This window comes from Peromyscus leucopus, chromosome 20 (genome assembly GCF_004664715.2).
Source record: "Peromyscus leucopus breed LL Stock chromosome 20, UCI_PerLeu_2.1, whole genome shotgun sequence".
Classification (NCBI taxonomy): domain Eukaryota; kingdom Metazoa; phylum Chordata; class Mammalia; order Rodentia; family Cricetidae; genus Peromyscus; species Peromyscus leucopus.
The window spans coordinates 28,564,869-28,590,082 of NC_051080.1; the positions used below are offsets into that span (position 1 = coordinate 28,564,869).

Sequence of the window (25,214 nt, forward strand, 5' to 3'; positions counted from 1 at the left end):
CTCTATCGCTCTCTGCTTTATTGTTTTAGACAGGGTCTCTCACCTAACCTGGGGCTCACCACTTGGCTAAGCTAAATGACCAGTGAGCCCCAGGACCATTCTTCTCAGCACTGGGATTACAGACATACAAAGTCATGCCCAGCCTTTTAATACTTAGGATCCAAACTCAGGCACTCAAGCTTGTACAATAAGCACTTGATCTAGTGAGCCATTATCAAAGCCCTTATGGCTTACAAATCTACCACTTTTAAGTTGGCACATTCATACAAAGAGACTAGAAGAGAATGATGAGGGGGGAAATGGGAGTAGCAGAAGAATTAATGTAATTGGATAAAATAGGTTTGACTTTTCTCTATGAATGAATACTCCTTTATTTTTTCAGATCTCTGTGTGAGTGTATGTGTCTGTGTATGTGTGTCTGTGTCTCTCTCTGTGTATGTGTCTATTTGTCTGTGTCTGTGCATGCATGCTTCTCTGTGTGTGTCTGTGTCCAAGTGTGTGTGGGGGTGTTCACACTCTCATGTGTGTGTGACTGCATCTGTGAATGACATGTGTATTTAAGTGCTTTGAGATGGCAGAAAAGGGTATTGGATTCCCTAGAGCTAGAATTACAGGTGGCTGAGAGCTATCTAATATGGGTACTGGGATAGAACTCAGGTCCTCTGCAAGAGCAGTATATGCTCTTAATCACTGAACTATCTCTCCAATTTATTTTTAATAGTTTTCTATTTTAAAGAGTAATTTTCTGGCCATGTGTGGTAGCAGAAGCAGGAGGATCTCTGTGAATTTAAGGGTAGCCTGGTCTATGCAATGAGTTCAGGCCAGCAAGGGCCTCACACTGAGACTTTATCAAAAACAAACAAACAAGCAAACAAATGAAAAAAATAAGTAATTTTTATGACATGCCTTAGGTTGCTTTCCAGAACACATACTAGCCTGTAAAAACCACAGTGCTATTTTCTGTATTTAAATAATTAAGGTAATTTTTCACCCAAGTTTCTGTTAGGTTTTCCTTGATTTCAATAGAAATGTTGAATGTTTGCATATGAGTACCTAGTTTGGGGACCTTTGATAGACTCTTAAAAAATCAGAATATAAAAAAGTCAGAATATAACAAAAAGCACTTACTTTTAAAACAGTAAAATATATTTATAGATATAAACTAATCAACCAAGGGAACAAGGAATGCTAGCCCATCTCCTGGTCCTGGTTGCCTAGAAAACTACGGAACCCCAGTAGTCTCCACTCCCTCTCATTTCCCACTGGTAAAAAAATTGAATGTATTACACACTATTTCCTCTCTTTATCCATTGTACTTTGCTCTCAACACCTTTGCTTCTCTGGTGCTCTAACTAGACAATAAAGTCCTTCGAGGGAAGAGTCCATCTCCCATGTCTGTATCCATCTTTCTCTTTTCCACGAACAACACACAAACGGAGATCACCAGTTTTCCAGGCATCTGACAAGCAAATGGCTGTTCACATCACATGAATGAAATACCCAGACTGTTAACAGGAATGTGTGTACACCCAGACAGTGTGCTTAGCCCACGACTCCATTCTAGACTCAGCGCAGCTGTACAGGCTACCTGGAGTCTGAGCCCAGCTGTTATCAACAAATATTCTCAAGATTTCATAAATTTACTTTCACTTTGAAAATTAGAAAGTCCCTGTCAAAAGGAAATGTAGCTTACCTGTGTGTCTGTCTTTGAGGGCCGTTTTACACATTTCGATCCTGGCTGAATGAAATGGCACGTAGCGGTCTTGGGGAGAAGCAACCAGAACAACGTTTTTAAAATACTGCAGCCCTGTAACAAGAAGGCAGGTGAGTACTTTCTATCGAGGTCCTTTACTCTGACACCCGCTCTGGGTTGTACACATTTTGAAGTCTTCCCAAGAGAGTAGCAGTGAGGGGACACCAGACACTGCTGCACCTCTGCATAGAGCTGATGTTCTGAGTGTCACCACATACGGCTCAGGAGGAGGCAGAGCAGGCACCTGTGAGAAGTTGAGCAAGGAACTCAGTATGTTAAAGCTTTTTTGTGGTTTTGGACATAAAAGTCCTTGACCCCAGGAGTATAGAAGCCACGGAGACTCACTGTGAGCACTGAGGAAAATGCAAAAAGGTATCTAGCTATGAGAACAAAACATGTCTCTGTGAGGCAGGAAATTAGGGAGCCCATAGGGAAGATGATTTTCTCTTTCTCATTCTTCCTGGATCTTTAATCCTAAGCCTCTCCTGCTCTGTCACCAGAAGTAGGAAAGCCTTTAGCCTCGCCTCCTCCAGCCTCGCCTCCACCAAGCTTGCCTCCTCCAGCCTCACCCAGCTCCAGCATTGCCTTCCTGCATTGTTCCCCACAGGGAGAATGGAATATCTTCCAACCCAAAAGTCAGCACAGCACTCATCATGGATATCTAGGAACAGTGCACAGCACACTGCACTCAACCCTCACCTCAAGATGGAGCTCTTCTTCTTCTCCTATCTATAGCCAAAGAAGATGGTGGCTGACTGCCCTTGCTGACCCTCTCTATAGACCCTCACATCCATATCCAAGGTCACAGCTGAGCATCACACACTGGAGCAGCACCCAGGGCAATGGCTGGCTGATATGGGCACAGGATGGACAAAGGTAACCCCAAAATCTACTTCAGTACAGAACTGTAACAGCACTCCAGCTCTTGACCACTCCACAGCTGAAACAAGCTTTGATTTCTGTGTTGAACTCATTGCAATTCAGCATCTTTGTAAGCCCAATCCCACCTCTCTTTCTCCCCACAGTAGGTAACTGAATAATCCTCTAGGGGCAGGGGAGACACAAGTACAAAAGGAATAGTGTGAGCTTGTAAATGAATTGAATACAGGGTATCAACAAGTGCTCCCTTCCTGGACATAGACAACTGGTCCATTATTGACACTTTCCTCTGCCATAGTCTCTATGAACCGGGCTGGGTTTTCACACTGCTCTTTATATCATCACCACAGGGTGAGGGAAAATATAAAAGGAAGCTCATGTGGGAACACAGACAATGCTCTACTCACTCTTTTTCAGGATGGGTCTACACCAAGTGAAGAGGATCTATACATACAAGGTGAGGGCAGAATACAGTCCTGGACCTGCCAATATAGTGCACTACATGATTGACCGGAAGTAGAAGCCAAAGCTTCTGTGTACTATATTGAACCTACATACACCATGACTCCTATGCTACACAGGGGACAGGCTGAGACCGGCTGACATGCTGGGTAGCTTTTGACTTCTCAGCATGTTGAAGAGATGCTGCTGGAAGTCTCAGCATACCTCATAGGAGCAAATGAACACAGTATCAAAGTGAATCTGCTTAAAATCTCAACCTCAGATGCCTAGCAAGCCACACACCTGTTTTTTGGCTAAGTTGATAAAGGAAACATTTGCGCAAATCAGCGTTATCCCTGAAGGTCAGCTGCAAAAGGGAGCCAGATTTCTTCAGTTTCTGCATGAGCCACAAGCCTAGGAAGAGAAAAGGAAAAAAAAGATTAAAAAAGAAAAGCGAAACAAAGCCGAAGATATTTTCGGTGCATGCATATATGCAGATAGAGCACTGATACATAAAATATATTTAAAAAAAGAGAGCCGGGAGGTGGTGGCACACACCTTTAATCCCAGCACTTGGGAGGCAGAGCCAGGCAGATCTCTGTGAATTTGAGGCCAGCCTGGGCTACCAAGTGAGTTCCAGGAAAGGTGCAAAGAAACCCTGTCTCAGAAAAAAAAAATAAAAAAGAAAAGATATTTTGAGTTAGCTTAAAATAGAGTGTGGCTAATATATTGTGCACCCCAATAAACTTATCTGGGGGTCAGAGAACAGAATAGCTACTATATTAAACATAGAGGTTAGGCAGTGGTAGCACACTCCTTTAATCCTAGCATTCAGGAGGCAGAGATCCGTTTGGATCTCCGTGAGTTCAAAGCCACACTGGAAACAGCCAGGCATGGTGACATATGACTTTTATCCCAGGAAGTGATGGCAGGAAGCAGAAAGGTATATAAGGCATGAGGACAAAGAACTAGAGTCCTGTTAAGCTTTTAGGCTTTTAGCAGCAGTTCAGCTGAGATCCATTCAGGTGAGGACTCAGAGGCTTCCAGTTTGAGGAAACAGGATCAGCTGAGGAGTTGTCAAGGTGAGGTTGGCTGTGGCTTGTTCTGTTTCTCTGATCTTTCAGGATTCACCCCAATACCTGGCTCCGGGTTTGTTTTTATTAATAAGACCTTTTAAGATTCATGCTACAATAGCAATGGGACTTTTATCAAATAATTAAGTTTGTATATTTATATTTTTATTTTGGTGTGTGTGTATTATATTTGAGTGTGCACATAGATATCGGAGGAGAACATCATGTGTCTGATGATTATCAGGTGCCTGATTTATCACAACCTATTTTATTCCCCTGAGACAGAGCCTTTCTTTGAACATGGAGGAAGGCTGGCAGCAGCAAGCCCAGAAACCTTCCCATCTCTATCTGCTTTCCCCACAGCATTAGGGTTACAGCTATGCATGGATGCATGGACACACCAGATTTTATGAGCATTCTAGAGATTTGAACCCAAGTCCTCACACTTGTGCAGCCAGTGTTCTTATCCAATGACTCATGTCCCCAGCCCCAAATTTACATTCTTATTGTTGGTAGCAGGAGTATATAAATTGTCCTACAAAATTGCACAGCAATAGGCTTCTAAGTCCATGAAACCAGGCATACTCTGATATTCACTTGTTCTCTTTCAGTAGAGGAAGCCAAAGGAAAGAACACCCAATAAAAGTCTACAGACTGGAAAACTAGAATATATATTTCTTACAGATCCAATTCAGTGTTTATGCAGATGCTTAAAAGTGAGATATGAAAACAGTATATACATATATATATATATATATATTAGAGAGAGAAACATATATCACAGTGGTTGATATGTAGATGTCCACATATGCAGAATAAAACATAATATGAACCACATGGAATTAATTACTTTAGGTATTCTAGGTTGGATGAGTTTGGTAATATACCTTTTTAAAACTTTTTATATTTCAAGTTTACAATTATGAGGGGAAAAGTAGCTAAATTAATTTATCTTTGTCCAAAGATGGCTTTGGGTTTGTTCCAAAGGAAAGACGTTATATTTGTTATGTATAAAAGTAACCAAATAAGCCATGAGCACAAGGACCATCCTTAAAAAACTGGAGCGAATAATCATGAGTCTGAGTCACACCTTGAAGAAAGTTGCATAGTTATTGGGAAATATGGGGAAAACTGAAGGATTAGCATGGAGAGAGAGCTTATTAGAGTTGACCACAATGCCACATAAAGGTTCTAGCCAATCAGGAAATACACAGCCCTGTTTTACTTTTTGAGTTCTCTCTGCTCACTTTGAAAGCTATTTTGGTTTTTAAATTGGGTTGCTTGTTTTCGTGGGGTTTAGGGTTTTTAGGTCTTTGTATGTTCTAGACACCAATCCTCTTGCCAGATGTATAGCTAAGAAATATTTGTCTCCCATTCTATAGGATGTGAGGGGTTGGATCTCGAGGAGTAGAAGGTGAATATGGTCAAAATACATTGTATACATGTATAACATTCTCAAACAATTAATAAAAACATTCCATTGTTAAGAGATATGATTTAACTAACACTAATCATTACTGTATATGGACAAATATCTTGTGTGTGTTTCTGAATGTAAAACCATTTGCTAAAACCATTAGCAATGTCTATGTGATCTGCACATGTGTCTAGCATCTTGCTGCATCATGTAAGGGCCTTCATCATCTGGCTGTGGTCAGGCACTCTATCCATCTTGCCCTGTGGAGAGCTGTGGTTCTATCCCTGAGAATTTCCTTCAGTTTGCTGATTAACCCAGCCTTCCAGGCCATTACATACACTAGAAAACCTTCCTAGAACGTGCTGCCTTAGAAATCCTGCTCATGTTACATCAAGCCTCTCTCCTCCTCCTTCCCAATTCCTACCCCTTCCTCTGCTTCCTCTTTTCCTCTCTTTTCCTCCTCTTCCTTCCATTTCCTTGTTTTCTTCCCTCGTCATCCTTTTCTGGGCTACTGGGGATCAAACCCAGGGTCTTGGGAATACTAGGCTAGCACAGTAACATGAGATACACCCCCAGCTTAGGCCTTGCTTCTTTCCCCTCTATATCCCCAAAGTCTCTTACAATACCATTGAAGTTGTGAGGGCCTCAAAACAAAAGGCAAGCAGGCAGTACAGAATTCAGTTATTTATGATCTAGAATAGATGATAGCAAGTCTGCTTCATAATTTTCCTTTTGAATCCTCAGTGTGCATTCACCCACTTACACAACCATGAATGCATGCATGCATGTGCACACCCACACATGTCAGATCTTGGTGCAGGTGAGTTCCACATCTGCAGAGTCAACACACCAAGAGTTAAAAGTCTTTTTGCAATAGTTTTGTCTTCTGGACATTTTTCTGGACATTATCCATAGACAATACTGTGTATCATTTTTTGCATAGTATTTGCATTTTGTTAGGAAGTAAAATCACTCTGGAGATGATATAAAGTATGAGGAAGGATTGTCTAGGTTACATTTAAAAACTATGAGAATTTACAGGAGATACTTAAGAATTTTCAGCTTTTGGTATCTGTGAGGGTCCCAGAACTAATCAGCAATAGATACTGAAATATAAATATGAATGCACGCACATATTCCATGAATGTTTAAACACATACATAACATATGTGATATGATTACACACATTATATATATTATATGTATGTGTATTGTATATATATGTATACTGCAAACATGTATACACATATGCAAACATGCATTAGGTACACATAATCTCCGTTTCACAGAAAGTAAACAAATATTGCAAGGTGAGAGGCCTTAGTCAAGTTTAACAATGAGGAGATAGGCTCCACGCATGAGAGCAAACATACAGTATTTGTCTGGATATTAGCTTAATGTGCTGTTTTTCAATTTTCTCTAGTATTTCTACAAATTTCATAATTTCATTTTCCTTTGTGGTTGACTAAAACTCCATCGTGTATATGTACCCACACTGTCATACTAAATCCACCCACCATCCCACATTAGGGAAAGCCCTAAGATTTCATCAGTAACTTCTGTCTCTAGTTCCAACTTCCTGACACCTCTGATGAACTCTGAAGGATAATGAGGGTGACAAAGTCTTACCTGTACTAACCAGGGTGCTGTTGTTGTACAGAGTCCCCAAGTGAGGCCCAGACAGTGACAGGAATGTGTGGAGTTTGTTGAGGTAATACCGGAACCGGGGCCTTGTGAGGACCGATCTGATGATAATGTTACCAAGGGAATGGCCAATGAAGCTGTTTAGAGATAGGAATGATACATGTGAGTGATGGCAGGGAACTGCTGTGCAGGGATGGGTTAGAGTGAGAAGCACCACGGTCTTAGCATCTTCCCCCAGGTACAGAGGACCTGACATAACGAATGGCCATTACAGATTCATTTTCATCCAGTTTTTGTGAATGGAAGCTCTAGGCAAATACACTGAGGTGCAGGAGAATTGTAGTGTTTACCTCATCTCTCCATTATTAGAGCAGTCCCCCTGAGGGTCTGGTCCTCAGGCCTCCCCTCAGCCCATCTGGGGACAGCATCGAGTCCTTTCTGAAATCCATGTATCTAAGCACTGTGCTCTTTTGGTCATTTACAAGATAAAATCCCAGTCTTAGCCTTTCCCATGAGGCCATTCATCATCTCAGCTCTGACAACTGCTCTGACTCCACTCATCTCCTCATTTCTCTCCACACCTGCTGAGCTGTCTGCTCTCACTTACACTAATTGGCCATTCTCCTCCATGCTCTGTCCAAACTTCCTGCTTCCTCCGACCCATGAATCCAATATGCCATTCAGACTTCAATTAATCATTTATCAAACCCTATAATATGACAGGTGTGCCATCTTACCTCTTCTCACAACATACATAAAATCAGCAAAATTAAGCTACAGATGTTAGCCTACACAATTGGATTGCCTGAACTGTGTCCTGTCAGTATCGCACAAATCCTTATTTGTGGGATAAATACATGATCTCATATCCCTGGAGACTAAAAAGAATAACTGACACCATGATCTTAGTCTTACGTTGATGTATGTATATGTTAAAACAGACAAGCTGCTTCCTTCAGTCTGAGTTATCTAAATATTTAGACCAAATTGTTGTCATATTTTGAGGATACAACTGGCACTGGCTGAAACCCTCTCATTAGTCAGGGTTCTAGCACATCCACTTCCTGATAGTCCAATTAAGACATAACAAAGTGGAGGTTTAAGGATTTGAAAAGTGTGCAAAAAGTTGCACACTCAGTACATGGCAGTTCCTAAACTTTTGAAAATTCCAACATGAATTCAAACGTAGAGATAGTTATATTAATTTTAAGACTCTTAATTCTCAGCAGCAAAATATGTATTCGTAATGTCCATATTATGAAAGCTAGACTTGCTACTCACTCACTCATTTGCTCCTACCTGAAAGTAATCAAATTCATTAAGAGCCCAAAAGTCAGTTATCACAGTGGCTTTAAAAAAAGCATCTAAAGATTATTATATGGTAAACACTCAAAAACATGTCACCCATCTTCCCTCAGCATTAGCTACCTGTGGTTTCCTTTTACCTAATTCGGGATATGGAGAGGTTGTACAACTGGATGTGTTGAATGATCTCATCCAACAATCGATCTGTCATGGTATCAAAATCTGCAAATGTGTCCATCTGGAAAAAAGGAAAGGGGAAAGGTGTTGGGAGAAGTTATGGCCTCTATATTAGAAATCCTCTTTCCTTAAACATCATGACATGGAAAGCTGTGTAAGCATCTTGTCGGGGTTCTAGTTTGAGATGTAACTTCAAGACAAAGATCCACTGGGGCTCTAATGAAGAAACTGGGCATCTGCTAAAGGATCTTCAGTTAGGGGGATAAGGTGAAAGACCTGAGTATATATATATGTTCTTGGAATGTGGTACCTGCTGTCTCAACATGAACTCACTGTGTCTGCAGTGGAAGAAGCAGGGCCCTATGAAAGGAGACCACTTGCTCACTTTGTGTGAGCCAGATTCACACCAAGACATGCTTGACTCTTACATGTGATACCTCAGTAAAACCCCCCACTCTATCCCCTACAGACAAAGAGAAGCTTAAACCAGGATTCCTAAGTATAGATAAGAACTTAGACTCCTTTTCCCCCGGTGGCTGTGTCTGCTACAGGGACTTTGGAAAACACAGAGTCAGGATATTCGACAAAAAGACTCAAAAAAGGGAGGTGGGTTAAAATAAATTATATGGTCTGTGCCTTTAAGAACTAGCCTCACAAAGAAAGGAAAGCGCTCCTTCCAACCTCCCTGCTGTGAGTGAGAGATTTGGAAGAGCCTCCCTGGAGGCTTGTAAACTTAGAATACACCTTACTTTTGCATTCTGTACCTAAAGTGTCCAGTGGCAGCTTTGGGGATGCGATCTAGGCACAACAAGACCCTCACTCTATTGTCTCAAAAAGGGGGCCTTAGACAAAGATATCTCAATATAGATAGACCCAGGCCAGTTTCAAGTCCCCAGAAATGATGGCGCCAGCCCCAGGAACTCAAAAGAACAAAGTCAGGATGTCTGATGGTAACCAATTAACCACAAGATGCCCCTCTCCAGAGATAACATGACCAGACCCTGGAGATGAGTTGTAAAACTCCTGACAAGGCAAACAGATAAGCTAGAATAAGATAAAGTCCAGGCCCAGGAAAAACTGGACCAATCAAGGATGGACCCATACTAACCCCCTCCCCTCTAAGGAATTTTGTGGGTTTTGCCTATAAATACTAACTTCCTCAAGAAAGAGTAACTCTTCCCTGCCTCACTTGAGATGGCTTGAGATGAGTTCCCTGTCATGACTTGCAGCAGAAGTAAACCTTGCTTTTGCATTCTGGTATGCTCATCCTTGGTGGTCTCTCTGGGGTTACGATCTGGGCACAACATTACGCTGGTTGGTTTTTGTCATCTTGACACAAGACAGAGAGATCTGGGAGGAGTGAATCTCATTGAGAAAATGCTTCCGCAGACTGACCTGTTGGCAAGCCTATAGTGCATTTTCTTAACTGACAACTGATGTGGGAGGGCCCAGCTAACTGTGGGCTGTGCTATCCCTGAGTATATATAATTAGGACATAATAAGAAAGCAGGCTAAGCAAGCTATGAGGAGCAAGACAGTAAGCACTGTTCTTCCAAGTTTCCTGCTTCCTGCCTTGAGTTCTTACCCCTTCTCCCCTCAATGATGGACTGTGATGGGGAATTGCAAGGGAAATAAACCCTTTCCTCCCCAAATTACATTTGGTTATGGTGTGTATCACAGCAATAGAAAGAAAGCCAGGCAAACTCTAAGTTCATTGCTTTTCACCCAGCATTGCCTTCAGCTTAGTCCATAAGTTCACGCACAGATATCAGCTTTGAAAAGATTTGAAAGCCATTCATGTCTTATGAAGGATGACCAAATGATAAAGGGGCACAAAAAGAATAAGGGGAAATCCCATGCACGTCTAAGTTCCTGAAGACATAATAGATTGATTTATATAATAAAATTTTAGGAATGTGATTGGGAGCAACACAGATGTGTATTTAGGGTTAATATCTATATGCAAAAACATCCTTCATAAACAGTGCAGGAGCAACAGCATCTTGGGATGCCTGAACTTCTAGCCAAAAACTTCACAAATATTCATTTCAGTGGTGAAGAAGCAAGTAAACCTGAAAAAGGAGAAGCAAAGAGGCGAGTGACCTGAAGTTCATGGTCACCCATCTCTCCATGAAGCCTGCAGCATGAAAGAGACAAAGCACAGTGGTGCTTTTGCTAGGCTTCATGAAATACAATCTTATCTGTAACTCTGCTTCCCCTGAGGCGGTGTCTGGGTTCTGTGGCTTCTGCAGCCTGAATCTGCTTCTCCTTGGCCTTTAAAAGTGGAGAATGCAATGTGTTTCTTCTCATATGCTAAAGACTCTCTAAAATATTGTTAACACACCTAAGATTGGTGCTGCTATTATTATGACCTTCTAGTCTCCAAGAGCCTCTTTGCTCCTTCTGAAATTACTGTTTTGTATATTCATTATTTTACAATTATTATTATAATGAAGACTTCACTCACTATGATGAAAAATGCTCTCAAAACCACAGCAAGGTACAAAAATAATACTGGGAACTCCACAGTCAGAGTACTTTGAAACAACTGTTGATTCTGAACTCTTTATAAGACTTACATTATTTAAGCAGTGAAATAACACAGTAGAACTTAATCAGTATTGAGACAGATCTCTCCAGTTCAGTTACTTGCATAGAGATCTGGCTCAAACAAGCTTGAGAAATCCATGTGGAACCCAGATGTCCTAGAACATATCCCAGTGTACATGGAGGGACACACAATGAAGGTTGGATTCCTGGCTCGACCTCTGCTATTAACCACATCCATTGTCCCTGAAGAGAAAACTTCACTAGGACAAAGTCAACACAAGGTCAAGGAACATCAATTATTCTACTGCCTTCTCTGAATGCCCTGGGACCATCTCCCTCAGGACATGGCCACATATGAAACACATCCCTCAGGACATGGCCACATATGAAACACATCCCTCAGGACATAAAAGATCTGGAATTTTGTGTGGTAGTTCTTCAGGTCAGAAGGAGGATTCTCTGCAGAAGCCCTAGACTGTATGCTCTGTGCTGTAAATAATCAGTGCTATTGGTAAGCAATAGAGCTTTGAAGGTGTAATAGGAAAATGGGACAGGTACCATGAAAATAGTGGGCCTTGGATGATGGTTCTCCTAACTCTTCCTCCCTCACATAGTACCTTTTACTGCCTGTCATGTGCCTTGGAACATAGTGTCTAAAACAGGCAAAGAAATTAAGCACTAGCAGTTGAGGGGTAAGCAGGATCATTTCAGCTTTCGATCATTTATTCATTTATGTGTGTGTGGAGGTCAAGGGACAACTTGGGAGAGTTGGTTCTTACTTTCTAGTATGTTGGCCTCAGGGATTAAAGTCAGGCTATTTAGGCTTGGCAGTGAACATCTTTACTCCGACTCATCTCACTAGCCTGACGTCTGAGCTCTGATGTCAGATGGTTCTCTGTATAACTACCACTTTGACTAATCATGAGACCTCTTGCTTATTAACAACTCTATTACCCCAAAGGATGCTTATGAATCATTTACCTCACTCTCTGATCATCCCGATCACTTGTTCATAGATTAATAGCCACAGCCTCAGGGTACCATGTCTGATTGTAAAACAAAAGTGACCTGACTTTGTAGGTTGCAGAGCTGTGGGTGACAATGCTCTGTCCCTAGTGTGACTACATGGATGCCCACATAGTTGGTAACCTAAGCCGTCATGCTCCCAATGTCCAATTAAGGCAAAAGACTCCTGTCACCTGATACATGCTAACTCCTATCATCATTTCATATTTTTTCCCTTAGACTCCCAAAACAATACAGTAAGTTTCTTTTTCCCTCCAAACTACCCAAGCACATGGATATTCTCCTTGAAGATGCCCCCTTCACTTCACGTGTATACATATCATCTTGGTGTTTTTAGGAGACTCCTTCAAATCTGATGTTCTCTCAACCCAACATCTCTGGCATCATACCTGATTCTTTTCAGACATTAGGAAGTCCAGTTTTCCCCCGGGGAGCCCCAGTTCTATGAAAGTCTTCACCAGCCGTAGGTCTGCACTGTTCCCTGAAAATGACAGATAACCCCAGGCCTGTAATTAATCATAATAAGTCACATGGGATTTCTTTCTCACCATTTCTCACATTACAATTGGATTTTCTCTTTATTTTAAAGCAGATAACAGAAATAACTGAAGTAACTGCCCATCTTCCTCTTTTGCTACCCTAGTCCATGCACACACAGAGAAGGGGCTCTTTTAAATTGCCATTCTTTAATGGAATGATTCCTTGACCTGTCACACTAGTTCTCTTTCTTTCCCAGAACTCCATTCTCTCAATAGCTTTTTGGAAGGGCTGCCTAGTGGCTGAGATGGCATGGTGGGCAGTCACCTCTTAAATCACTTGCCTACCAATTGTAGATAACTGGGAAGAGATTAAATTATCAACTACAGTTCAGTTGTATAAATAGAAGAATTATCCCTAAGCCTATGGATAATGGATTAATAAGCTTGCAAGTGTCCAAGAGTATTTGATAGGGTACTTGATAGAGCCAAGGAATGAAAGGTTCGTAATTCCAGGAAGTCACTAGTATGAGAAACACAAACAGCACACGGAATATGTTGTTGGAATAAAAAGTCACATGGAAAGTGATTTGTTATATCAGAATAAATTAGGCATACATTTTATTCTGGCCATGGGCATTCTACTATATCTAAATTAATATATGGCTTGTTCCTCTTCTGGTTCCCTGTAGAGTTGAAAAAGACATGCAACCTGTTTAGATATTTTGGTAGTATGCTTTTTCATGTGAGTCAACCCCACAGGTTATGGTTTTGGAGAACTTCTGTACTGTAAGTGAAATTACAACTGATTTTATATCACTCTTTATAAATTTCCCCAATGATTTAAAGGTGTATTAAAAAAACACATTATATTTGGAAGAATTCAAGATTTGAGACAAACCTTACGTAGATATTCCCAGATGATAACCATTCTGTAGGCTGTTAAAGCATATGATCAAACCTGTAAGCTCAAGGTCATTGGAAGCTTATGTTTTTTTTTTTTTTTTTTTTTTTTTTTTTTTTTTTTTTTTTAGCAGAGACATATATTTCCTCTTGGGAAGTTAAATTTTATCACTCTGTTTATGTCAATAAATATATACTCTTTGGATTCACTCATGTTATAGCCTACATTTCCCTAATGATATTTTAGGAGTGGTCTTTTAAAAAATTGATACTATTTATATTAAACACAAAGATTTTAGGAATAATATATCCTTCTCTCCTCAAGACACTAGGAATAAAAAGTTTCTGGAACCTAAAGCTTCCTAAAACAGTTTTAGTTAATAATGCGCTAGACTGAGAACATTTACAACAAAATATGCTTTGGGCTTTTAGGCACAATAGAGAGCTTGTGTAAATATTCATAACTTGTCTTAATGTACTCGTTCTTAATATAAATATGCTAGTAGGATGATTTGAATAAACAGAATCTATAACACTCTGAAGAGGTTATACACATGCACCTTGAACTACAGAAGTAATATTATGAAAGCTGTCTTTGTGATCACTTGTTTTTCTTTTGACCTGTGGCCCAGGGGATGCTCAGCTCTCCGAGTCAGTACAATAATAGCAAATCATCTCTACCTCTGTCACACAATTCTGTTTCAATATGCACAAGGTAACAGATGTAAACCCTATTGCATAACCAGAGTTCTTACTTTAAAGATTTATTTTTATTATTTTTATTTATGTGTATATCTAGGTGAGTGATTGACACAGGTATCCAGGCAGTCTCAGAGATTGGAAAAAGGCATTTGATACCTTGGTGCTAGAGTTACAGGTTTCATGACCCATTCATCATAGGTGCTGAGAACCAAACTCAGGTCCTCTGGAAGAGCAGCAAGTACTCTTAACTATTGAGCCATTTCTATGGGCACCCAGATTTCGCATTTTGCAAAGAATTTTAGAATTTTCAAAATGAGAGGTAGGAATCACCCTTTAATGACAACAAGTTAATGAATGTCAAGGTCATTCTTATCTATATAAATCCTAGAACATGGTGGTGTCTAGTATACAAAAGGTTCTGTTAAGTGAGAGATGAACAAAATAGACAACAAAATAGTTGTGATCACTAACTTAGGCTCATTAAAATGCATCCTGTATTCCTTTTCTCCTTTTCTTCTTCTAGAACCATCCTATTGATTCATAAATTCCATCAATTCCGGCATTTCATTGAGGTATTCATTCTAACAGTACTTCTTCATTCATTTACTCCAGTCTCTCTTTTATTCAGAACACCATTCCATTGATTATACACTTCCTTCCTTCCTTCCTTCCTTCCTTCCTTCTTTTTTTTTCTTCCTTCCTTCTTCCTTCCTTCCTTCCTTCTTTCCTTCCTTCCTTCCTTTCTTCCTTCCTTCCATTGATTGGTAAAATTCATGTCAATGAATTAACTAATTAATATGTGTGTGTGTGTGTGTGTGTGTGTGTGTGTGTCTCTCTCTCTCTGTGTGTGTGTGTGTGTGTGTATGCATGTGTGTATATATGTATGATATATTTAAGTGTCCTGGGCCACTCCATTTCCTTTGAAAGCAATGTTTTCCTGGTGGTTGCTGTTTAGTTGCTTTTTAGACTGAATATCTGATCTAAATTACTTCATAGACATAAAGTGAATGTAGGATAGTAATCTGAGGAGGAAACATCCTTAGAACTTACCATCAAGGCCATGGACACAGACCACCAGGTGAATCCCATCTTCCAAGTTTTCCTCCTCTTCCTCTGGTGGGAAATACGGTATATCAGAAGCTAGTACAGATAAGTCACTGTACAGAAATCCTTCAATCTTCAGTTCTTTTTTAAATTTTTCTTTGGCCTGATAAAAACTGGAGAATATACCAATTAATCACAAGCCATGCTGTGTATTCCATGTTGAGCAGGGAATGATTTGGGCTGATAGGTAGGAGTGCTGTGTATTCACAAACAAATTATCTTCTGAACATCAAATGCTGAATGAAACCTTAGGGGAATTGCTGGCGAGCAAAGCTTTGTTCTTAATAAGATAGAAAGGAAAACATCCCCAAGAAAACTGAAGAAAGAGTTTTTATTTTAAAAATTTCTATTTTAGACTGGTATTGAACAGGAGGCTGGGTAATGAGACTTATAAGACTCTGTGCAGTTACAGGACATGGCCATTTTTAAAATTATCTCCCGAGAGGGGAAGTTCCTTTCCTCTCATACAAGTCCAGCATGGTTTAGACTCCATCTGCTTTTTAAGAACTATTTTCCACCATCCCAACAGCAATGCAGGTTTTGGTTTTATTTTTTTCTTTGTTTTGTCTTGGTTTTATTTTCTAGTTAGTATCATAAACTACTTGGCTTGGCTTGGCTTGGCTCTGTTTCTTTGGGCCTTGGTATATTCAGAATGTCAGGATGTCAGAAATGACTTTTAAACCCAGCTAAGATGTTGTTTGTGTGGTTACTTGACAAGATGGTGGTTAACAACATTGATTCACAAATGAGATTGTGATGGTTACAATCTTGGTTTTAGCACTTCTGATAATAGCCAGTTATCTGAAATGCTTGGGGTTAGAAGATTTTTAGGTTTCAGTTGGGGTTGTTGTTGCTGCCTTTAAGATTTATATATATATATATGTGTGTGTGTGTGTGTGTGTGTGTGTGTGTGTGTATATATACATATATATATATAAATGTAAATATATATGTGTGTGTGTTTGTGTGTACATGCTGAGATACCTGAGGATTGGACCACGTCTATACACAGAATTATGTTTTATTTTCTATATGGCCTAAGCACATTACCTGAAAGTAAGGTATTTTCATGTAATAGTTTTACTAAAGTTGAACATAAAACATTTTCATGGTGCAAAATTCTCCACACGTGTTGTCACACCAGCCTTATCTAAAAATATTTTAGATTTCAATAGCATGAAAATACAATTTAGATTTAGATTTCTTGTTCAATAAAGGCAAGGCCCTAGTTTTTATCTAGAACAGTACAAAACAGGTAAACTTTTAGATCTTAGCTAATGTACAATTGTGGATTTTCAAACTAGTGATGTTCCAGTGTTAGCATCAGCATCCTCATCTACTTCCCCTCGGTGAAGACATTCTCTCCTCTAAAGTGTTTCTTCTGGCCCTTTTCACTCTCCATACAATCATTGCTTCCAGACAAAACCTTTGGCTCCACTGAGCACGCAGGAAGCATCACACTTGCCCAGCACTGGCCTTGGTTGCTATTCCTGTCTGCTTGGTTTCCTGCAGGTAGAGCAGAGATGACTCTGACCTAGCTTTGGACAGTGTCTAGATGGACTTCTTGATTCGGTGACCAGTGTCATAGGACAGGCATTTAGTACTATTTATTACACAGAATGATCAATGTTTATCTGCCTGGACTTTTTCTTTATGTGAAAATCAATAACTATTAGCAGTTGGCAAGAGAAGAATGCATATAAGGTACTCTGACAAAATACTTCTATTATGTACCCAATAAAATATATAGCTGATAATTGAGGGTAAAAAATGAACATAGCACAAGCCAATGATCAAGCTATATATTCTAGAACTGAAAAAAAAAATAGAGTAGTGGCTTTGAGAGGCCCACAATCTTAAAGGGAACTTAGAAGGCAAATATGGTGGAGTCCTGTTCCCACAAAGGTCCTAAAATCTCCTTTTTCAAAATATAAATAGGTGAAGTTACACTAGTGTCATAAGAGAGTGGTATATCACAATAAAAATGGAACAAAATTTCCATTACTATCCATTAAGAATTTGGTTCATAAGTCATTGTACATCCATACAATAGACTATTATGGAGACATTAAAATACTGAATGAAAATGGACTTATATAGAAAGATATATCTAATATTTTAAATGGAAAAAATAATTAAGAAGCATCACAATGATCCTGTTTTTATTAAAAATGAATATATTTGGGGGACAAATATCTGTATAGAAGATTTCTGTGTAAAAATTATGTCATGTTGTTATGTTGGGTGATGGGCTTATTTATAATTCTTCTTTATATTACTTAGACATTCTGAATTGCATGATGTGTACACTATTGCATTATTTAAGTGAACAAAAATAATAAATACCTCCATGTTTAAATAGTGTGTATGAAACTGGGAAAACCTAAATGACTAAGGACCTGTGAGCTGTGAGCTATCCCACAAACTTACCTGAACATTCTTTCACTGACTTCTTCTTCCAATTTGCTGGAATAGGTAGAGACAACTCCAAAGGAGCCCAAAGGTTGATGAGTAATGGGGGCTAGGCTTTGTTTAGAAGAGTGTCCAGCCCTAGCAGGGGTCTCCTTAGGTACAGATGAGAAAGGGAGACATGTGGCAGTGCAAGACACAGACAAGTTAACGACCTCCACTGCCTTTAAGCTGTCCAGAGTAAAGGCCTCGGCGGAGTTCAAGTGGGACCCAGAGATGGAAGTTCCTGTCTTCAGCTCATGGTTTCGTGACACTTGGGAGGCAATCGTGTGAGTCACAGTGGGGCACACAGTGCCTGCTTCATGTTTGACCTCCAGAGAGGCAGTATGTCTTCTATTCAATGTCATGGTATCATTGACACTTGATGAACCATTTTGTACACCTGTAGAATTCAAGTTAACAGCTTCAACAGCTGGTGCACTACTGATTTCAGGCACCCTGTGGTGAGACACAGCCGTGATGTCTAAGATGCTGTTGTTGGGGACTATGTGTTTACCCCCACTCGATCCTTTATGTCTGCCTTTTGTGGTTTCGTCTGCTGCTCTATGAAAAGATCTGGTCCTAGAATTTTCAAGCACTATAGTACATGGTACTTTTAAGTTAAGACCTTTGGTTTCAACACTTGGTATGTTCTCAGCCATGTCATCCATATAGCAGGGTCCTTGAGGACAGGACTGATTCTCTTTACCTTTGGGAATGTCTATGTACCCAGGTCCCTGGGCTCTCTCAGAATCTAAAGCTATGTCTGCAAGGGAGTGTCCTGCCCTGACATCCTGGACGCTGGAGCCACCATAAGAATGAGAACTGTGTCCAGGTGAACTGGTGTCCTTGCTAGAACTGTCAAGGTCTTCAGAAAATCCTCCCGTGCTCTTCATGGTGTCTGCACCTTCAGTGGTATCCTCAGGGCTGCTGATCTGGGGTGCAGAGACAGACTTGGTTAGCATAGTAAGTGCCAACTCCCGCTCCTCATCTTCGAAAGGCAAAGAGCTGATAGAGGTAAGAGAAGCCTGGATGCCACTGGGCAGACTAGTATTGCTTTCTGTATGGCCACCCTCTAAAGAGTTCCTGTGGTGGGCATGCCTTCGAATCACCTGATGTAAAACTTCACGATCACTAGGTAGCTCCAGGGCCCTGCTTCGGGCCTCAGACCAGGCAACAGAACTTGGTTCGCTTTCAATGCCTGAGTCAGATATGATAGAGGCTGACCTCTTGATGATGCCAGAGAGCACTGACAGATCTTCCTGCTCTTCTGAATGGTCCTGCAGGGAAGATGTGGTGTCCCAAGGTTCCATTGGAGCAGTATTCAATGGGTCACAAGGTTCAGCAGGGGTGAGCTTCAGGCTCAGCAGCATGGGCTTTCCCTCCTGGTCTGCTCCCCTTTCTAGAGTCTTGAATTCAATGGCAGCTTTTTGGTTTAAAGAGGTGGCATTATTCTGACTTATTCCTGCTACAGCTTTGCTTGACAGAGTCTTAACAGGATCATAGCTGTCCTGAGAGCTCTCTTGCTCATGCTGTACATTAAAGCCCTGCATGGGCTCAGCTCTAGGTTGGTTCTTATTGCTAGATTTCACATCAATGTAAGTCAATGCTGGGGCCTTCCCATCCTCAGGTCCTGGACTCCTCCTACGTATGTCCACATCTGAATCTCTCACAGCATCAGGCCTTGGACCAGTCCAACATGCATCTTCAGGCTTGAGTGCTTTGCTTTGGAATTCACCAATGGACAAATACACCTGAGATTCTGAGCACACGTCCACAGGATTCTGTGTGGAGACATTCTCTTCCATCTCTGGACACCTAATAACATCCTCATCGGAGCCCAGCTGGGGTGCTTTTGTAGTCGATAATGGAAGGTTCTTCCTCAAAGATGATTTTTGATTTATAATATTCTTTTCTTTCCCTTTTAGATCCATTATTGCAGGACTTGTCAGTGGGACATCAAAATTAGGATAAACACTCAAATTATGCTCTATAACAAAAGAAGAAAATTGTATTGTAGTTTACAAATCAATATTACAAATTATTTAAATACCTGATTGTATGAAAACAATTCAGCAGTCCTACATTACTGCTTTTTGAAGGGGATGACCTTCAGATTTTTTAAAGTTCTTAAGTTACAGAAAAAGTTTCTTATTCAGGAGTATACAGATAGTTTATGATAACCAGGTGACTCATGTTAAACTTCCAAATAGTTTATGTTGATGAGCTAAATGAAGATATGAACATGACAAAACATGTGATCAGTGGTTGGGACAAGGGAAAAGAAACACCCATCAGACCTGTGTGAAAAGATTACATCTATGTGAGGCCAGTGGCTCACATACTTTTATCCACATAAGAAAACATCAATCCTGTGGCTTAGATGAGCTCTTCAAATTTATAGATTGACAACAAAGATGGATGCCCCAGGAGAAGAAAAAGTCTTGAGAATACCCAAATATCTGACTAAGCTTCAACCTATAGATCCTCTCTCTCTCTCCTCTCCCCTGTCTCTCTCTGTCTCTGTCTCTCTCTGTTTCTCTCCCTCCCTCCCTCCCTCTCTCTCTTCCTCTCTTTCCATTTCTCTCCATCCCTTCCTCTCTCCCCTCCTGTTTTCATTTTGGGGGACATGGCTGTCCTTTCTTTGTAACAATAAGACTTTCATCATGAACAGAGCTCCTTCCAGAGTTCTGTGAGTCATCCCAGAATATCATTAAATATGGATAAATTACATGAACCAAGAATTTGTAGCCAATGGCCAGAATTGCAGGCTGCCAGTTTGCCTGCAGAAGTGAAGTTTTGATTGAGAGATGTTAGTGTCTGTCTTATTATGCAAACTAATAAAAGAGAAAAGCAGCTAGAAAAAAAGGCATTTATTTTCTCTCATCATACCACTTAGCTTTCATTTATTTGAGTACACTTAGCATTTTCTACCTGCAGATGTGATGAGGTCAATCATAAGCATAGTGTTAGAGCAAACTTTGGAGCCTGGAAGATCCAATCATGAACTCCAATATTGCCATTTGTGAGCATCCTAGGCAACAACAGTCTTCAGGAAGCTTTTTGACCTTCCAAAGCTGTGGGTGGGCAGATCCATAGGAACCCACAAGCCTTTCACTAATTCATAAATCATTATATGAAATGATGTTATGCATGGGGTGAAGAGTTCTGCTTTCTGCAGAACAAACCCTGCAATCAGTTTATCTGTCCTATGTGTTAGATAGTAACACCACAGTGAAGCTTCATAAAGCTTCCATAATCACACGCATCTTCAGAGGCTGATGCAGAGAACCGAAGTATGACGTCTTATCTTATTTTTCTTTAACTATTTTCTCTCTCTTAAAACATTGAATCCTCTCTTTCTTCTTCTCCTGTTCCCCACAACTGGCCAGTAACAAACATTCTCTATGTGCACCTATCATAATCAAAGATCTGAGATGTGACTCCTGACATCTCCCACATATGCCATATAAACAAGAGGATCTTGTATATGTGTTTTCTTTAAATTGTATAAATCCCTGCTAATAGACATCAAGACTGGTTCCATTCGCTGGCTACTGTAAATAGTGCAGCAATGAACATATATCTCTGTGGTAGGATTTAGAGTTTATTGGGTACATGTCCAAGAGTATGCACATGTAGGTCATACAGTGACCTATGATCATCAAATAACTTTCAGTGCAATTTGTAATTAGACTGAGGAAGAAATGAATTTTCCCTTTACCTTGGTACATACAATGAACCTGGGGATGGTTAGGAAGCATTTACTTTCCTCTGCCTGCAGCAAGACCAGTATATACCACTATAATCTTTTGAAAATTCCCCAGCATCCCTCCCACACACATGTAGTATTGTATGTCCTATGACCATGTGATGATCCACTTCCAAACTTTTGTCCCCCTAAAGGCAACAGCTTGTGTTTTATCCCTGTAGCCTGCAGGCTGACCTCCTGTACATATTTGAAGAACTGTGTTCCTAAAAGGATCTAAGACAAGAACAGAAATCTAGCAAAACAAAGAATTTGTGGTCACTGATTGCTTGTATTGCCTTGAATATAATTACTACAATGATGTTTAGTTCTACCCAAGACTATACTAGCATGACTAGGTGGTGGGTTGGCAAGAAAGAAAGTGGATATTTGTTATAAGAGTAAGTGATCTTTTGCCTTGATGGGATTTTCCAAATATTTGGAAGCACTCAAAGCTACAAGTTGTCTTGTTAAAAAATCACGTGTGTGTGACAGAATCACATGCATGAAGAATGAAATTTATGCTCACTGAAATATTTATCATTATTTGCAATTAAAAATACTGAGAAACAATCTACACCTAACATCAGAAGTTGTTATAAGCAGTGCTTAATTTTTTTCAACTGTTTACTTTTGCTGGAAATTATATAAAAGGTATGCATTAATGAAAACACAAGCATATAAACACACACATTCATGCATACACACACACATACACCTTTAAAACTTAGCAGTTGGGTTGGAGATTTAGTATAATTCAGTATATATTTGACTTGTCATATACTTACTTGACACTAGATGTCAGAGTACAACTGGAAACCAAATGCATGTTTGCAAACTTGCTATGTCCCTACAAGTCACCTAGCTTCCAGACTATAAAGCTGCAGATGCAGAATTTCTGAAGTGTAGCCATTTTGGTCCACTGTATAAAATGACAAGCAAAGTAGCCTGGCTTAAAACACCTGAGGAAGATACCAGAGCAGAGCCTGGACTCTGGAGTTAAGGAGTTGACTTTGGTTGCTTATTGATACATGGTCTATCTATACCTCAGTTTCCCTCTCTGAAGCTGCATAAATTATTTAAAGAATTAAATAAATAAATAATTTGGTTAAACCACCAACATAGGGCTTGACATTTTCTAGTCATGGTTGTTGGGTTTCTATGGTCAAGTTACAGGGGAGAACAGAAAGGGGACATTCATTTATTCATGTCTAGTTATTTTCCAGTTGACCTCCGGGTTCACTGACAAACAGTAGAGCCATGCTGAACACTCTTATACAAATAATAGGCATAGCCTTGTTCTTTCTCTCCCTGAGATTTTCATTCATAACTTCTCCCAGTTACACAACCTACTTGCTCAAGTCCTTGACCTGCCTTCTGGCATTAAACAAGTGATTGAATTAGTGAGTGGCCACCTAGAATGACATAGTAATCATCAACCAACCAGCAAAACAACTTCAATCACCACCACCACAAAATGGGCACTAACACAGTGTCATTAAAGTTAATAATAAATGACTAAATTTAAAACTGTACACTTGAGAGAACAAAAGATCTTCGCAAGTCTTTGATTAGGGTGGTGTGTGTGGTGTGTGTGTGTGTGTGTGTGTGTGTCTCTGTGTGTGTGTCTGTGTGGAGGGGAGAGAGAGTGTGTATGTCTGAGTCTATGTACATCTCATTCTATAGATAATTCAATAGATGAAAACAGAGGTAACAGGGACATTTTGGTCCAGAAGGGGCCAGGTAGGCATTAACACTAACTCTCCCTTCCCCTTTAAAAAGAAAATACTACCACAATTTGCTGATACTCTTGTGAACAGTGACCACCAGAGCTTCAGGGGCACAATCTGTTAATGTACCAGTACTTCCATGGAAAGCCTAATTCTCGAGTCTTTTCAAAACAACAGAGAAAGACAAACCTGAGACAGGGCAGTCCACATATCTGTCCTCAAAGATAACAGGCAGGGTGTTCCAGTCACCGTCAATATCCAGGCACTCTGCGGGCAGTGGGGGCATGCTGGTGAGGTACTCTGAGTTCCGGATGTCCAGAGATAGCTGGCTGTGGGTCTGTATCCTGTGGAGCACACAGAAAGGTAATCAACCAAGCAGGATTGGAAGTTTTCAATAGTCTTACCATTCTAACCCCAAGAAAGCTTTAACAGTGCTTTTAGCAGATGCTGGTAATGACCATCTGCCTGTCCTCCCATCCATCTAAGATATCCCTCAAAGTGGTGGTCTACTTTGCTGAGGAACTGCTCCAAGAGATAGTGTTGGTGCAAAGGATTGTGGTACTGGGTTATACCTGACAGTGGAAGGTAATTAGCACCATGCTACTGAAAGACTAGCTAAGAAATGGCTGCAGATCTAAAATGTGTGCTTTGGAAGAGAACGTTAAATTTACTCATCTATTACTCCAGCATCTTTAACTTTTTAAACTACTTAGTCTGAGTTATATTTTGGTACAGCTGAGCCACCTTCAATGCTTCTTGTTATTTATGTTGATATTGACAGCTTTTATTAGTGTGAAAGCTACTATAATTCAGGCAGCCTACTTTTTGTTTCTCTGTAGAGGAACTTTCAAAGCTTATATTTATTCTTCCAGACCTAAACACCCTTCTACCATTAAGAACCTGATTCCAAAATCTGAAGTAATTACTACTTTACATTTAAAAGTTTGGAGGTGCATATGACTTTAATTCCTCCTCAGAAGAGAGTAAATTCATGTTAGTTATCTCATGAAAGAAAAGCTAAATGATGTTTTATATAAAAAAAACTCAATCACTTTCCATTAAGGGAAGAGGAGAGATTCCCTTAATGGACTGGAGATTTGGAAGAAGCCTGAGCATGTGTCTGTCTGCCTGTCTGAGGCTCTTCATATAGCAGGCAGAACTCTGGACACTCATCCCACTTCCCTGTCATGTGGACTATCTACCTCTATAAAATACTGTGTAACCCTACACAGGTCCAGAACAAACTCTGTAAGCATCACATCATCACCATCAATGGAAGTCCCAAGAGTTCAACATATACACATCTGTGACTTATAGCATATATGGATTTCATATAATATGCATAGAGATATTAATTATGGTAATATATATTGGCTTTACAGATTAAATGTGTTTATCTTATGTTTTCTATTTTTAAGTTTCCCTTATATATGTGGGAGATTTTTTTCCTCCTATTCAAACTCTGGAAGTTGTTACAACTTTATACCTCTTTGAATATCTAACCATTTGGATATTATATCTGGATGGATATTAAATATGATTTTGTTTCAGTAAGTTCCACACCCTATCCCACCTTGGGTCCCCTGAGTATGTAAAGGTGTAGCCAGAAGACACTGGCTTGTAAGCTGGTGACAGGCCTGCCAGATCCACCTTCAGTGAGGAGAGGCACTATCTGACAGGCTGAGCCTCTAGATGGAATGTGGATAGGCAGGATGAACATTTGTTTTTCCGGAACCAGGATACCTTTGTTTTCTCTTCTCATTTGACATCATAATTCCAGGTTCTCCAACTTTTGGACCATGGGGCTCATAGCAGTACTCCAACATTCAGGTTTTCAG

At 40.1% G+C, this 25,214-nt stretch overlaps 1 protein-coding gene across 1 annotated transcript in view; it reads right to left on the bottom strand.

The window, feature by feature from the left end:
- The window catches only part of Fam135b (family with sequence similarity 135 member B), a 215,047-nt gene that overhangs the window by 10,626 nt on the left and 179,207 nt on the right, over window positions 1-25,214 (bottom strand). Inside the window, 8 exon segments of the mRNA XM_037197518.1 lie at window positions 1,694-1,807; window positions 3,377-3,487; window positions 7,193-7,344; window positions 8,653-8,750; window positions 12,655-12,746; window positions 15,397-15,563; window positions 17,881-19,888; window positions 23,566-23,720. Of these exon segments, the coding sequence (XP_037053413.1) occupies window positions 1,694-1,807; window positions 3,377-3,487; window positions 7,193-7,344; window positions 8,653-8,750; window positions 12,655-12,746; window positions 15,397-15,563; window positions 17,881-19,888; window positions 23,566-23,720 (2,897 nt within the window).